This window comes from Mustela nivalis (genome assembly GCF_964662115.1).
Source record: "Mustela nivalis genome assembly, chromosome: 4".
NCBI classification, from domain to species: Eukaryota; Metazoa; Chordata; class Mammalia; order Carnivora; family Mustelidae; genus Mustela; species Mustela nivalis.
The window spans coordinates 151172704-151188211 of NC_139023.1; the positions used below are offsets into that span (position 1 = coordinate 151172704).

Here is a 15508-nt window from a genome sequence, read left to right on the forward strand (position 1 = left end):
ACGGAATTTAAAAATTGCTGCACCAGACATAAACTCCTGAAGGGCAGATGTCTTTGCAAGCACGTTCCCAACACACCACCTGGGCCACAGCAGGTGCCTGACAAATGGGAGTGGTGTGATACCAAGAGAAAGTGGTCATCAGAGCCCCATGTATCAGATAACTCCTCAATGTGGGCTTAAATAAAAAAGGCAGACCTGGAGGTTATGAGGGCGTAAGTGTCCCACCCTTCCCCCCACCCCCTGCCTATGTTCTTGTGGAATTGTCAAAAAAAAATGAAGAAGTAAGGAAAAGTGATAGAGCTGCTAATTCTTGATCCAATGCCCCAAAACTGTTCCCCCACAGAGTCTCTTCTATCTCAACACACCCAGTTAGAAACCACCACCTCACCCTTCTAACACTGTGGACATAAGCTCTACCAAGTCCTATTGGTTAACTTTCCAGAATGGCCCCCAAATTTGTGCACTTAGCATCATTTCCCAAATGCTCTCTCCCCCATAACTTCATCCCTGGATCTCTTGGCTCAGCATATGCTCTCTTCCCTGAACATCAGGAAAGGGGGATCATTTTTAAATGCAGGTCTGATCCTAGAGCTTTCCTATGTAACTTCGCACTGCACTTGGCATCAAATCAAGCTCCTTGCAGGACCCGATGGCCCCTGCCTGATCAGGCCCCTGACTTCTTCCCCACACTCCCCCTGATATCACTTTCCTCCCCCCACTTCCATCACCAACAACAACCTTAGCTATGCTGGGTCTTCTCACGTTCTGGAACAAGCCAGGCTGTTCCCCCTGCCTGGGAAGCTATTCCTGCCCTTCCCATAGTTGGTTCATTTTCTTCATTTATACTCAGCCTAAATGTCAACTCTTTGGAGAGTCTTTCTCTGACACTCTTGCCCAAGGGAGGCTCTCCCCCCACCCTGCACATTATCTGAGGTCTCAGCACCAGGTTTGTTTGCTTCAAATCACTTAACATATACCATTGGTCTCATTGATTTTGTCCTTTCTTCTCAGAGAAATGGGAGACCTATGAGGGCAGGGACTGCATCTGTTGTGTTCCCTGTTGCCCCTCCACACATGGTATGGCATCCAAATGAATGCATTTTTGTTGAATGGCAGATGGCATTAAATACCCAGCACATGCCAAACAAGCTGCCGTAGGAGTGTATGTGTAGCTCATTAGACCTTCAGAACAACCTCCAAAAGTACTTACAATTCACACTTTACATATCCAGAAGCCAGTTAGGAAATGAACTTGTCTTACGCCGTAAAGTCAGTAAGTGGTAGAGGTGGGAGTGACACTCAGTCTCACTTTTCCTGCCATGCCAACTGCTCTCCAAACCCCCTCACTGCCTGTAATATGGCCAAGCTTTCAGCAGACACCACCAGCCTTACCATCAGCATAAATGGCATGTCAGCATAATAGGCTCCCTTCATATATTTATTTTTCCTTTGTTCAAACTTTCAAGACATCAGATTAAAGAAGACCCCGCTGAGGTGCTTACATGACTCTGGAATAATATTTGTATGGTTGTGGATTATTATTGTATTTTTCACTTGCGTGTGGTCTTTTGGGGAAATTGGATACAATCTGTCTTGCAGGCTGCATACCGCACTATTATGCCAGCCAACGTGAGGACCACAAGGTGAGGATGGGAAAGGTTGGGATAGGTTGGCATGGGGCAAGATCAAAGGAAAACTTGCCTACTAAAGTGATCATGGCAGTGATCTCCTAACCACCTACTAGAATTAACAGTGTAAAGGGACAAGTATGATCAAAGCCCCCCAAAGCAAGGCCGGTTAGCCATGGATCCCACCAGCACAGCTTGAAGTCCAATTCAGAAAGTGTATCTACAATTAAAATCTCCACCACCAACAACAAAATAGCCAGATGTGGACCATGACATTGGTCATTGGTCATGCCAACAAAGGTTCATAATGGTAGGTACTGATATTATCCCTATTTCAGAGAAAGGAAAACTGAGGAAAAGAATGGCTCAGTAACTTCCAAAAGGTCAGAGCTGTCAAATAGGATGGGCGTCACTTCCATATTTCTACACTGCCCTGCGGCAAGCATTCCCATGGCAGGAAGACTCCAGGTTACCATGTCCCTTCTAAATTTGCAGGCTTTCTTTCCCCTTCTCCAATTTCTAATATTTAAACTGATTTTCTTTATTTTTATTATTTTTTAAAAGATTTTATTATTTATTTGACAGAGACACAGCGAGAGAGGGAACACAAGCAGGAGGAGTGGGAGAGGGAGAAGCAGGCTTCCCGCTGAGCAGGGAGCCCAATGTGGGGCTTGATCCCAGGACCCTGAGATCGTGACCCTAGCTCAAGGCAGACACTTAACAGACTGAGCCACTCAGGTGCCCCTAAACTGATTTTCTTTAATATGTCTACATCTCATACAGCCTTTTATGGGAAAAGGGAAGGAAGGCATCTGTTTCTAAACAAAATGGTCCAGTGGTGAGCAGTTAAGTAAGAGGGCAATGGCACACCCAATGCAGTCTGTGCTCCGGGCTGGTGAGTTTCCTTCTTCCCCATCAACCCAGCTACTGCTGCAGACCCCAGCGTTGTCTTGAGAAATCACAGTCCAACGCAGAGATTGCCACTGACCTTTGTTTAGCCCAGCAGTTCCCAAATACATTTAACCATGGGAGCCTATCTTGAGAAACACCTATTCCACCTGCCAAACAAATGTGGGGAAATGCTTACCTGACCTCTGAGGGATCCGCTGGCTCTAAAAGAGGGGTGTGTGTGTGAGGGGTGGATAGAGCCAGCGGGGCTTCCCCAGGGAGGAAACCCCGTAGCAGCATGACCCTTGCTCTTCCAGTTTTTCCCCCAGGTCACCCCTAGCAGCCTGGCTTCGAGCCAGGTCCCTGGCCTTGGCCTTCAGGGACTTGCCCCACGCCCACCCCAGACTCTTGGAGAACAGCATCTGCTGTCCCTTGAGTTTCCAGAGATTTCCCATTCTGCTTCTCTATGTTTATAATCTGAGAAACGATCGCAGAAAGGACAGGCTGAGCAAGGGACGGCTGGGGCACAGATGCCCCATGGAGCCAAATGGGATGGCAGGGGGGACTCTCCCTAGGATCTGACCCACACGACTCATCACCAGGCTCTGGAAAGGACAAACTCACACCCTTAGTTGCCCTTGGAGCTTGACAATTTATGAGGTGGTCCGTGCGCATTACATTCCTGCATCTCCCCGAACTCTTATGTACCGTTGCCATCTTCCCCGTGATATCCAGTGGAGGAGGAGGTCTTGCAAAGGGGAAGGGCAATGTCCAAAATCACAGCAGGGCATAAGTGATGACCAGGATCTTTGTCTGGGACACTTGACTTATTGGGAGCTCTCTCCTGGCATCCCCCCTGCCACCTTCCCCATCCATTTGGGGGTGCCATGGTGTGGCAGAGAATCCAAGAAGGATAACTTGGCCGTCCTGGCGATACAGAGGGGTTGGAGGGAAGTTTGATACTGATAGAGCAAAGGACGGTTTAGATGGGGGTCTCAGACTGCAACAGAGTTGGAAATGGAAGACTCAGATGGGAGAGAGAGGAGCCCTCCCCAACCACAGCACCCCCCCCCCTGCAATCTGCTCTCTAGAGCACGTTTCCCTGGGCTGGGGAGCTGCAGCCTGGGGATCGGAGGGCAGCAGGTGTGGAGGCTTCGGCAGAAGGCACAGTCACTGTGCCCATCCCTGGATACCTCAGCCACCACCGGGGGTCCATGAGGGCTCTCTCAAGGCTTGCAGAGCAAGGACATGTGTGTCAGCCCTTGTGACACTGGCTTTGCTCCAGAATCTATCACCAAGTGATTCTCTTGGTCCTGAAACAAATTGTGTTCTCTGAATGCTGCACACTTTCCTCCAAGGTCTGGAGAAACAGGGACTCCCAGGGCCTCAGCGTGGGCAGTCACACCAGTTCACTGCCCAAGCAGATGGCCTGGCTCTGAAGACAGGGTCCCCACATTCCCTCGTCTTCCTGATGTCAGTGGCAGTATGTGTGTGCATGTGAATGAAAGTCTACCCAAAAAAGAAGGGACAGACCAGATGGACTGTCAGCCCTGCCGCCTTCAGTGTGGCTTCTTGCTTAGTGTCCCAATACCCCAGTGGAGCTAGCTAGCTATTTAGCTCTTTCCAGCCCTTCTCTGGGGCAGGCCCCTGGTGCTGCAGACTTGGGTTGGACGCTGGCTCCAGCCAGGAGCCACTGGCTGGGTGAGACCTCCTCCAAGAGTGGGTGCTGCTTCTCAGAGTTCCCCACTTCCCCTCAACTTCTTGTTTCTGGGAGAGCTAGGGAGGACTGCCGCCAGTGTTCTGAAGGACAGAGACAGCTGGCCTGAGGCTTCTTTCTCTTGGGGACATTTCCAGCTGGGACTGTCCTGGACTGGAGTGGGCAGGAGGCTTCATCTGGGAGGCAAGTTCCCAGAGTGTGGGGGACTCTGTTGGCAGCACAGTTGGATTCAGGACTAGGTTCCTGAGCTCTGAATGTCAGGATCAAGTTCACTGGCCTGAACATTTGGCTGGCCTTTGAATTAAACTCCATTTTTGCACAAGTGACTAGGGGCATGCAGATTGCAAAGGGCCAGCCAATCTGGAAAAGGTAAGGAGGCAAAGCTGTTCCATGAAGGCCAGAGCTTGGCTGTCCTCGGCAGACCACGTGGGGTAAGGCAGCAGAGGGCATCCACTGGAGAGTGCTCTGCAGATGTTCATGAACATGGTGGCACCGAGGGTCCATTGGAGCACCTAGAGGAGCTGTGGGGTCCAGAGCTGAGAACCCATAGGACAAGGAGGTGGGGCCAGAGAGAGGTGGGCATGGAGAGCAGCTGTCTTCCTACCCCAGGTCATACAAGCTCATGCCCTCTGGAGTCAGGAACCTCTGGACTGAGTCTCCTCAGCAGCATCTCTGCTTGAATATTCATAGTGAAAGCAAACTCACTACTTCTTGAATCTTGGGACATCCTTTCCATCACGGATGGCTCCTGCTGTTTGAAATGTCTGCCACATGTTGAATCAATAACTCTCCCTGTAGCTCCCTCCATCTTTTTGGGATAACCATCTGCCCCCGATGTCCCTTCAAATGTTGGGTTTCATGCATCCCCAGTCTTCCTCAGATTAAATGTTCCAAGTGTCCCCCACATGATGCAACCTTCACCCCCTCCTCTCCTAGAACTTCCCCCCTGCTGAGCTCCCGTTTCCCCTGAAATATGCTCTGAGACACACCATGAGACAACCATGGCACTCGTAGTCTGTCTGACCATCCATGGTGTGAGACTCTGCCTTGACCCACTAATCTAAACTCAAAAGGGCTTCTCAGGTGGTGCCTAGAGAATTCCACTGCTGTAGAGGTCAGCTGTCTGACTGGGCTCTGGGGGATTCTGGGGCTCCTTGGAGACCGTCTGGGGCCACAGGGGGCATGAAGAGGGTGGGGCCAGTGGGTGGGGTGCGCCTGCTCTGGTCCTGCCATTCCTACCTAACTAGAACAAAAGTATTTGAGCATGTTTTAAAATGGGGCTGCTACATAGACTTGGGTTTGAAGCAAGAGCACCACAGCTTAAAAATGTCCAAAACTGCTGGCATTGCCTAACGTGATTTAGTCTTCTGTCACATGCCATCCCTGGGCCATCTCCCTGCTCCCATGGATGTGCAAACACCTCAGCTCAGGCCAGCACCAAAGAAAAGGGGCCATTACCCCCAGACTGGGAGACCCAGGGCACTCCATCCTTCTGCTCCCATGGACATGTGAACCCCTGGCTCTGCTCTGTTTGTAGGAACACAGAGGTCATGGGCAGGTGCAGCGGGCTTGCACATGGGTGTGGGGGATCCCTGTACCACTCACATGCTCTCAGTATGGGCTGCATGAGCATCACATGATAGGGACTCGGGGATCGGGACAAGCAATGCCCACGTGGTGTGCAGGTATACTGAGTGTGCAGGAGGCAGGTGCCAGGGGGCCCCCAGCTGGAAGGCGGGGCCCTGTCCCAGCCAGCAATAAGGTCATTTCCCCAGCCTCCTGGTTGGGGGTATGGGGGACACTCACAGGGCAGCGTCTCAGCGCTATTCTTCTGGATCATTATGCAGAGCTGTAGCACCAGTTGGGGGGCGCTCTCCAGGAAGGTCTCAAGGAGGCGCAACATGTTGACGTCTGCATATTCGTACATCATAGCCCAGTAGAAGCGTCGCTGGTGTTCCTTCTGCCGCTGGCTCTGAATTCCCAGGTACATGGTGCGGATATACCTGCCGAGAGAACAAGACAGAGCACAGAGGGCATGGGTAGGGGCAGGGAATGCGGGAGGGTCACCCCATCCCCCAAAACCATGTCCCCTCCTGTGCCCATGTCCCCTCCTTCACTCTGACATCTTCCAGATGCTTGGACCAGGGTTTTTTTTCCCCAGCCCCCAGACAGGGTGCTAAGTCTTTGGGGTGGAGGAGTTGGGGGTGGAGGGGATGGGCAGTCCAGGGAGGGGGTGTCTTAGTCAAGTCCTCCCCTTCCTGGCCTCGGTTTACTGATCTAAAAAAATGAGCAGTGGAAGAGTGGGACCAGATGATCTCCCAGGGCCTGCCAGGGATGCATCACAGGTGAGCTCTGAGGACATGATTGTTCTCACATTCAGGACCCCAGTGGGAACGTTCCATCAGGATTTCCCCTCTGCCCCTCTCTGGGGGAGGAGGAAAGGGAAGGAGCATTTGTGAATCTCCTACAGGAGATTTGTGAATCTCCGACCAATCGCAGATTGGTCGGCCACGTGGGGCCAAGGTCCTGGGTGACAGTTAGGTGTCCCTCTCGTGTAGGACAGACAGGGAGCCGCTGCACCATCCCAGCATGGGCTCCACATCTGGATGGTGGAATGACAAGGAACTGGCCCATGGCTGTTGGACAGAAAGTTCAAGCTTTCCACTAGGGAGACACGGAACCGGCAACAGAGCCTCTGTCCAAGGGTGGCATAGGACACAGTCATTCTGGTGTACTGACCCTGCTCTGTCAGAGAGGAACAAACAGCAAAGAAAGTGGGATTAGGTAGAGGGCACGGGCTCAGGATTCAAATGCTGGTTCTGTTATTTTCCAATTGTAGGAACTTGTATGAATTACTCCAACTCTGTGTCCCTGCTACCCTTCTTCAACATGGAGAAGAGAGTCAGCATCATGGGCTTGGAAGCGAGATCAGAGAGATAACAGCCATGGTGGACATGCCTCTCGGGTACCCATGGCTCACTTACACCTGAATTTTTCAGAAGCGGTCTCTAAGCCACAGTGAAGGGGAGGATGAAAGGTACCATCTAAGATAGCCAGCGGTCTCTGAGGCTGAGCCCGGGACAGAAAGGTTAGTAGGGCCAGGAAGAAAGTGAGGATCAGGATCTATTTAGGATCAGGAACATGAATCACATCCCAAGGGCCACAGCCAACAGGATAGAACCACATGTGTGACCTTGACTGTCCCCTGGGAATGTATAATGTGCCCTCTAAAACACTAAGCATGAATTAGCAGGGTTGAGAGAGCAGGGCTGATATACTGTGTGGTCCCTGTGGTCCTCAGGCACAGCCAGCAGCCTAGCTGGGCTGCTAGGCACTCTCTCCTCTCTGTCGCCATCACCACCCCCAGCCTCGTCCCCACTAGCACCCCTCTTGCCTCAATCACAGCAAGGGCCTCCTAATTGGCCTCTCAGTGTCCACTCTTGCCCCAGAACACAGCAGTTTTTTGAAAATCGTAAATGCAATCATGTCATCCCCCTGCTTCTTCCAACCCTCCCACGGCCTCCCATAATGCTTAGAATAAGATTCAAACTGCTCTCGTGGCTCATGGAACCCTGCCTGCCTCTCCAACCCCATCTCCCACTCTCTCCCCACTCCTTTCTTGTATCTTCTCGGTCTCTTGAAGAGCCCATAAGCTTGTCTACTGTTCACACCATCTCCCCAGTGCCAATGGAATGTAGAAGGAATTATCCTGTCTTCGGAGGCTGAGGGGTCCTGGTGGGACAGCACTGTCACAACACTGTGAAGGCATCCCACACCCATTTCTGCAGGAAGTTCAGGAACAGCATCATCAAGCCAGTCACAGAGAGGGGCTCAGTATCTCCCCACTCTGGCAGCAATGGGAGGAGCAGGGAGTCACTTAAGACCTTATACTGATGTTACAGATCACGCTTTAGAAGCAAAGATTCAAAAAGCATGCATTTATAAAATAGCTTAAAACAGTAAGGAGATATCGGGAGGGAGACCAACCGTAAGAGAGACTCTTAGTCTCGGAAAACAAACTGAGGGCTGCTGGGGGGTGGGGTGGGAGGGAGAGGGTGGCTGGGTGATGAACACTGGGGAAGGTATGTGCTATGGTGAGTGCTGTGAAGTGTGTAAGCCTGACGATTCACAGACCTGTGCCCCTGGGGCAAATAATACATTATATGTTCATAAAAATAATTAATTAAAAAACTCCCAAACAGTAAAAAGATGCTGCTCTCCAATTTCAAATGGCAGGCCTCTCTCCAGAGTGCTAATCATGTACCAGACCCACCGATGAACAAATGCTCCAGGGGACTCCGGGCCCATGCAGTGGGACACAGAGCAGCCCTACTGAACCACTGGGGTGACCTGTGACAAACACCTTGGCAACGAGGAGCATGATCCCAAACCAGATGAGTAATACTGTGTCTATCTCTCTGGATCCCTAAGAGCCTTTGTGCTACAGTATCTCTGAGGACACCCACCCAGCCTCCCTGGGATAGACACCGTATTTCCCTCCTGACACCCGCCCTGCAATGAGCAGAGCAACAAACCTGCTGGAAACTAAAGCAGGCAAAGCTGAGGATGAGGACCAAGGGCAGGGCAGCTCCGTGGGGGGGGGGGGGGGCTTGGTGGGGGCAGGAGGTGCATCTGGTTAGCCCGCTGTTGGAGTCCTGCAAGGCCTAGTGGGGGCACATCTGGTCATTGCCGTTTAACTTACTGGTAAACTGAGGCTCTGGAGTGAAACAGAGCACTGAATTGTGGTTCTGTTTCAGGTTCTGTGACTTATGGGCTGTGTGTGTCCCATGAGTCATCTGCAAATCAAGGGACCGAGGGAGGCTGGGAAAGGGGCAGGGATGTTGTCAGAAAGCTACAAGGTCACTGAGAGAAAGAGAGACAGAGAGTGAGACAGAAAGACACAGAGATACAGAGACAGAGTGAGACAGAGAGATACAGAGACAAGGAGACAGACTGAGACAGAGATACAAAGAGACAGATACAGAGACAAAGAGACCCAGAGAGATAGAGGGACAGAGAATGAGACAGAGAAACAGAGAAAGAGATACAGAGACCAGCAGGGAGAAGCACATACCCACAGAGAAGAGACACAGAACGAGAGACAGAGAGAGATGTGGGAGGGAACAGAAAGAGAGAGAGCGGAGAGGAAAGCAGGGTCACAATTTGGGGTCTGAGGGAGAGGATCATCTGGAAGAAATCAAGGCAAAGATAAATTTGGGGAGGGGAGGGCTTGCTGTAAGGAGATAGGGTCACAGGTAGTCTTGGAGGGGTATGGGAGAGCATCCAGGTGGAGGGAAGGGTCGATTTGGCCAGATCTGATGGTGGCCTGGGAAGGCAGAGCCGTGGAGGACAAAGGTGCGCTGGCTGAGGTCGGGGCTTCAGGTCCAGAAGCTCCGCGTGAACCCTGAACAGCCATGTGCCCAGTGGAGCCTTGGTGCCTTGGGTCTCACAGATCAGATGCGGGCTCCAGGACCCCAAACTGAACTCTATTCTCATGAGGCAGCTGCAACACACAATACTATGGGCCACAAATTCCCACAGGGACCAGATCACAAATTTATACTCCTTCAGGGGTACACTCAGACCACAGACTCTGCTTCTCCCAGCCTCACAAGGTGGCCCAAGGTGGAGGAATGCTTATGTGGCAGAGCCAAACCTACTTGTCCAGGACCCAAGCCAAGGTAGCATCAGCACTCAGATTCACCTAAGTCTGCACTACCAGGGCAAAGGGAACACTTAATCTGCCCTCTCCTCCCCATTTTCCCCAAGTTGCCGGCCCCTTTGCCTGTCATGGCCATGGAAATGGAAGGCAATGGTCCCAGAACACGCTGACTCAACTATAACGTCTGTCGGAGAAACCAACCTTGAATTTCTTCTGTGAGGGGATATCGCAAGGTATGGGAAGAAACGAGGGTGGAAGTGAGCAAAGCCAGAGCCTCTACCGCCACGCTGATGAGCAAATAGATGCTGGCAGTCCAGAGTGCACCAGGATTAAGTCCAAAACCAAATTTGGACATCTTGCCTCCTGAGACCCCAGCACAACCAGCCTCCTACCCTATAGTGGGAGCGACATCGCAGAATCCAGTTCAGGATTTCGCAATGAAGTGCCTTCTACCTAATTCCACACCATCTGGCTCCTGCACCCTCCTCTTCTATCCCCGAGTCTTGAGCTCCCAGGAGGCCACTGAGGGTACATGTAAAATCCTGAGTGGGTCTAGGTGACCTCTGAGGCAGCCCAGCCAGCTGTGTCCGCCTTAGCCCTTGTGCAAAGCATGGCCACAAGGTGGCGCCAGACCCTAAGCGAAGCGGGAAAGCTTCTCTGCGAGGTGATCTCATCCCCAGCAGGCAGCCTCCTAAGGCCTGCACCCTTCCATTGGCGGCACTGGGGTGCAGGTGACAGGCGAGGCCCAGGGCAGGGCCAGATGTGCTGAGTCCCCAAAGATAGGCTGTTGCTCCTCCAAAACCCTCATCTTTCTCCCTTCCCTGGCAGGTTCTGAAAGCTCACCATCCCCTGGACATTAGTTTAGGAGATAAGAGATTAAGTCCAGCTCTCTTCCTGGATTTGCATTCACATCTTATGACACCTGTCATGACATCTCTCTTCTAAGGACTTTGGATGGTGAAATGCATGGGTCTAAAAGCAGGGCGGCGTATGTCGCGTCGTAGAGCAAGGGCTCAGACCGGGCCTGGCCTCTAGGCTGTAGAGCCACATGGCCTTGGACCAGTCACTCCCCAGTCTGGGCCTGCTTGATTCATCATCACAGAGGGCAGACTGGAGGACCTGAAGCTTCCAGTGGTTTTACAACTTTGTCCTTCCTCAAGTAAGTGGCTTCGTTGAGTCTGAAATCTGGCCCGGCATCTTTACCAATAATACTAGCTGATGTAGGTATGGCATCCAGGTGCCAAGCACTGTTCTGAGAATTTCGTACTTGGGAATCCATTCAATCCTCATAGTAGCCTCTTCAATATTACCCCCATTTTCCAGATGGCGAACGAATCTGTGCTTAATGAATATTCCTCAGTTCTGGGCCCATTTTTCCGCTGGCTGTGTTACCTTAGGGGACATCCCCTAACCTCTCGGAGCCTCAGTTTCTGTATCTTTGAATTGCCTGGCCCAGAGTGCGACCCCAGGAGATGCTGAACAAATGAATGCATGCAATCATGCCCTCTCTGAGGGTCACAGGTGCTCAAACGCCTGTGAGACTAGCTGGGAGAACAGAAGACTCAGAGGAAAGCTGTTGCTGCCTCCTGAGATACTCCCCTCTCATCTTTCCTTCAGCCTACTCTGCCTACTTCCTTTCCCAGGTCTGTCTCTTCCGCTTACTTTGTAAACCATGAATTGTTTAAAGCTCCTCATATCTGCCTCCAGAAGAAACTTCTAGTTCTCTAAACACATTCTCACCCTTATACCAGCCCCTTGAAGGAAGATACTTTATCTTCTTCCTCCCATTGGCTCATCTGAGGCTCAGAGAGGTAGAGTGATTCCCCTAAAGGCACACAGCCAATGCTAGTTCAGGCAAAGCAAAGAAGGTCTTACCCAAACTATGTTGCCCCACTGGGAGTTAGCTATAGTTCTGCCTAAAACTGGCTAGGACGGGAAATAAATGATTTCTAAAAGAGGTAGGAGGCTGAACAGATTTGCTCTCTGGGCCTGCAGTCACCTATGGCTTCTTGTGACACTCTCAGAAACAGTACTTTGAAACCTCCGATTATGAAGAACAACCTTCTCTCAAAGCCCCAGTTGGTTTTGCGGGGCCTGAAATTTAAAGAATCTTCTTTCAGAAAAATAAAGTCTACTAAACATTTAAAGTAGAAATAGCACCTTTTTCCCCAAAAAGGAGAGAAAAGAACACTTTCCCATTCAGTTTAGGAGGTTAGCATTCCTCATATCAAAGCCAGAAAAACACTCTATAAGAAAATAAAACTACAGGCAATATCCCTCTTAAAAACAGATTCAAAAGTCCTCAACAAAATATTAGCCAATCAAATTCAATAACATACAGAAAGAATGATACACCATAGCCAGCTGATATTGGGAATGAATGCAAGGCTGATTCTACGTGCAAAAATCAATCAGTGTGGTCAATGATACAAATAAAGCAAAACACACATTACAGTAATTGATGCGGAAAGAAGGCATTTGACAGAATTAGACATTGATTCATGATTTAAAAGAAAGAAGAAGAAATTCTCAACATACTCGAAATAAAAGAAAACTTCTTTAACCCGACAGATGAAGGACACCCACCAAACCCACAGTTAATATCATATTCAAGATAAAAAGTTAAATTCTTTCCTCTTAAGATCAGAAACAGGCAGTGATGTCTGCTCTTTCCACTCCTGCTTGGTATCATAGTAGAAGTCCTAGTCAGTACAGTAAGTCAAGAAAAAGACAAAGTATATATAGATTGCAAAGAAGGAAGTCAAATTGTCCCTATTTGAAAATGCTTATCATTATCTAGATGGGAAATCCCAAGGAATATGCAAAAAAGCTCACAGAATTAATTAGTAAGTTTATCAAAGTCTCATGATACAAGGTCAGTATATAAAAATTAAATATATTTCTGTAGACTACTAATGAAACATTGGAAGTGGAAATTTTAATAATATATACCACTTAAATTAGCTCCAAAAAATGAAATGCTTAGAAATAAATCTAATAAGATATACAAGGTTTGTATGCTGAAGCTGTAAAACACTAATAAAAAAATCAAAGAAAATCTAAATGTACATGGTTTGAAAGACTAAATATAGTGATGACACATAATGACAATTCTCTGCAAATTAATATATAGGTTTAACACGGTTTCAGTAAGGTCCTAGCAGGAATTTTTGCAGATATGAACAAGCAATTCTAAAATTTATATGGGATGGCAAAGGAATGGAACAGCCAACAGAATTTGGGGGGGAAATAAAGATAAATTTAAAGAACTCACACTACCTGATTTTAGAACTTACTATAAAGCTACAGTAATTAAGACGGTGTGGTGTTGGCAAGAAGAAGTAAACACATCAATGGAGCAGATGAGCCCAGAAACAAATCTACACGTATAGGGGCAACTGATTTTTGATCCAAGGTGCACAGGTCATTCAATGGAGAGAAGATAGTCTTTTCAACAAATGATTTGGGCACAATTAATCCTTCCCATGCAACCCCTAACTTAAAATGTATCAGAGATTCAAAGCTGAAACTGTAAAGCTTTCAGGAGAAAATCTTCATGATCTCGCGTTCGCAAAGAGCTCTTAGAAATAGGACAGCAAAAACATGATCCATAAAAGGAAAAAAATCGAATTGGATTTCATCAAAATTAAAAACTTGCGCTCTGTGAATGACATTAAGAGAATGAAAACACAAGCTGTGGAACGGGGGAAAATATTTGCAAATCACATATCCCACGAAGACAACTAAGAACTTGTACCCAGAATAGGTACAGAACACTCAAAATTGCCTACGCACTAGAAGGAGGGCAGAGGAGTCCAAGCAAAGGAGGAGCAACAGGCCTCCCTGCCTTCCTCTCCTGGGCCTGGCCCTGAGCATCCGTTAAGGACCAGACTCTGCTGATGGCCCCCCAGGTGGGAGAAGGAATGGCTGAAGGGCACTGGGGAAGGGGATCAGTGTGTAGGGGCTGCAGGGATATATGTCAGAGTTATCCCCACTGTCCTACCCAGAGGCTGGGCATAAGCTGTTGTGGGGGCTGCTGGGGTGAGGCCAAGGGACCTAACTGTGGATTCAGGTATCCATCTTAGCACTCTCCAGCTTCTTCAGGGACCCAGTTCTTGAGCTCTTCTGTTCCACCCAGGGAGGGCTGCTCACTTCAGAGGGTGGTGCCTCAGGCCCCCGTCTGGCCTTGGTCCCTAAAGTTTCCCTTAGGAAGGGAAGGCAGAACCCAAGACTAGGGTGACATACTGAAGCAGGAGGTACAGACAGGTCTTGCTGGCACACGGGCAGGACTTTGACAACAAGTTCCAAACACCCCAGGCCTGCCTTCCTCCTCTGCATGCACATCTGGCTCAGGGCCAGCTGGTGTCACTGTGATAAGGCTGCTCCTCCAGAGCCCACATGGCTGTCAGGGAAGGACCGTGACCCCAGGAAGCCACTAGGAATCTGCTGGGTGCAGGCCGGGGGAGCCTACCACCGCCCCTGCATTTCACCTGCAGCCCACAGGTGCAGAGCCAGCCCTGGTGGGAAGGGGAGGCCAGCTAGGGGCAGGGGTGGAGAGTGGTGGGGGACCTCTTCCTTCTTGCCTCAGGGGCATCTGCAGACCCAGTCTGATGGCAGAGCTGGAACAAATCACACAACACAGCTCCTGCCCTCTCCGTGGGGCTCCTGGCGTCCCACCTCGAGGAGCACCTCTTGGTTCACAGCAGAAGCACTTACCCAGGACACACAGGACTTGACACAGAGACCACCACAGGAGGCGCCACCCACATTCCTCTTGGCCATAAGATGATGAACCTATCACCGGTCAGCAAATCCCCTCCCTTCCTAGCTGGCAGGGGCCCCAGGCTCCATCCAAGCAACCGGAAGGGCAATCTCTTCCCTTCAGCCAGTGCAGAGATACAATTGGCTCCTCACAGTGGGCTGTCCTCTTGGGCCCTGGACCATCGTGCAATCGGCTCAGGACAAATGGGATGCCAAGGCTGAGGTCATGCGAGGACACAGCCCTGCACCCGGCTGCCAAGCTGCCAGGAGGTCCACAGGGCTGGGCCACCAGACCAGGCTCCTCACACACCAGGGAGGGGGTGGTAGAGGTTCAGTTGCTCTTGGTGGGGAGCAGACCTCAGTGGGAAAGATCCCAAGGAGGGGGCTGTTCGTTCCTCCTTGCCTTCATGATACGGGAAGACCCCCTCCCCGAGGCCTTATCCTCCTTCTACCCTATCCTGTGGTTGCTTCCGTGCCTACAGCCTCGCCCCACCAGCTGGACAGCATCCTGCCTTCCTGGCCCTTCTCACCTCACTCCTCCCCCTCAGCACCCTCCCCACACCCTTGTCCCCCCCCAAACACAGCCTCAGCCCTTCACTCCAAACGGCTGTTCATTGTTCCGAAAGTCCCAAACTGCAGAATGTCTCAGGGTCCATACTCGGAGGCAGGAGTAGAGGACAGTGTAACAACAGCACAACAGCTCAGAGTAGTAAACTTAACAGCCACACAGTACCCCCAGGCCCGCAGCTTGACCTGCACCATCTCATCTAACCACGTCAAACCCCAACGCAAGGAGGCAGGCGTCATTATCAGCGTTCAGAGACAAGGAGGCTGAGTCAGGAACTTGCTGGT

At 50.5% G+C, this 15508-nt stretch overlaps 1 protein-coding gene across 1 annotated transcript in view; it reads right to left on the reverse strand.

Moving 5' to 3' along the window:
• XKR6 (XK related 6) overlaps positions 1–15508 on the reverse strand; it is a 304492-nt gene that overhangs the window by 19535 nt on the left and 269449 nt on the right. The window contains exon 2 of the mRNA XM_082726912.1: positions 6040–6236. Coding sequence (XP_082583038.1) covers positions 6040–6236 — 197 coding nt within the window. The remainder of the gene's footprint in view (positions 1–6039; positions 6237–15508) is intronic.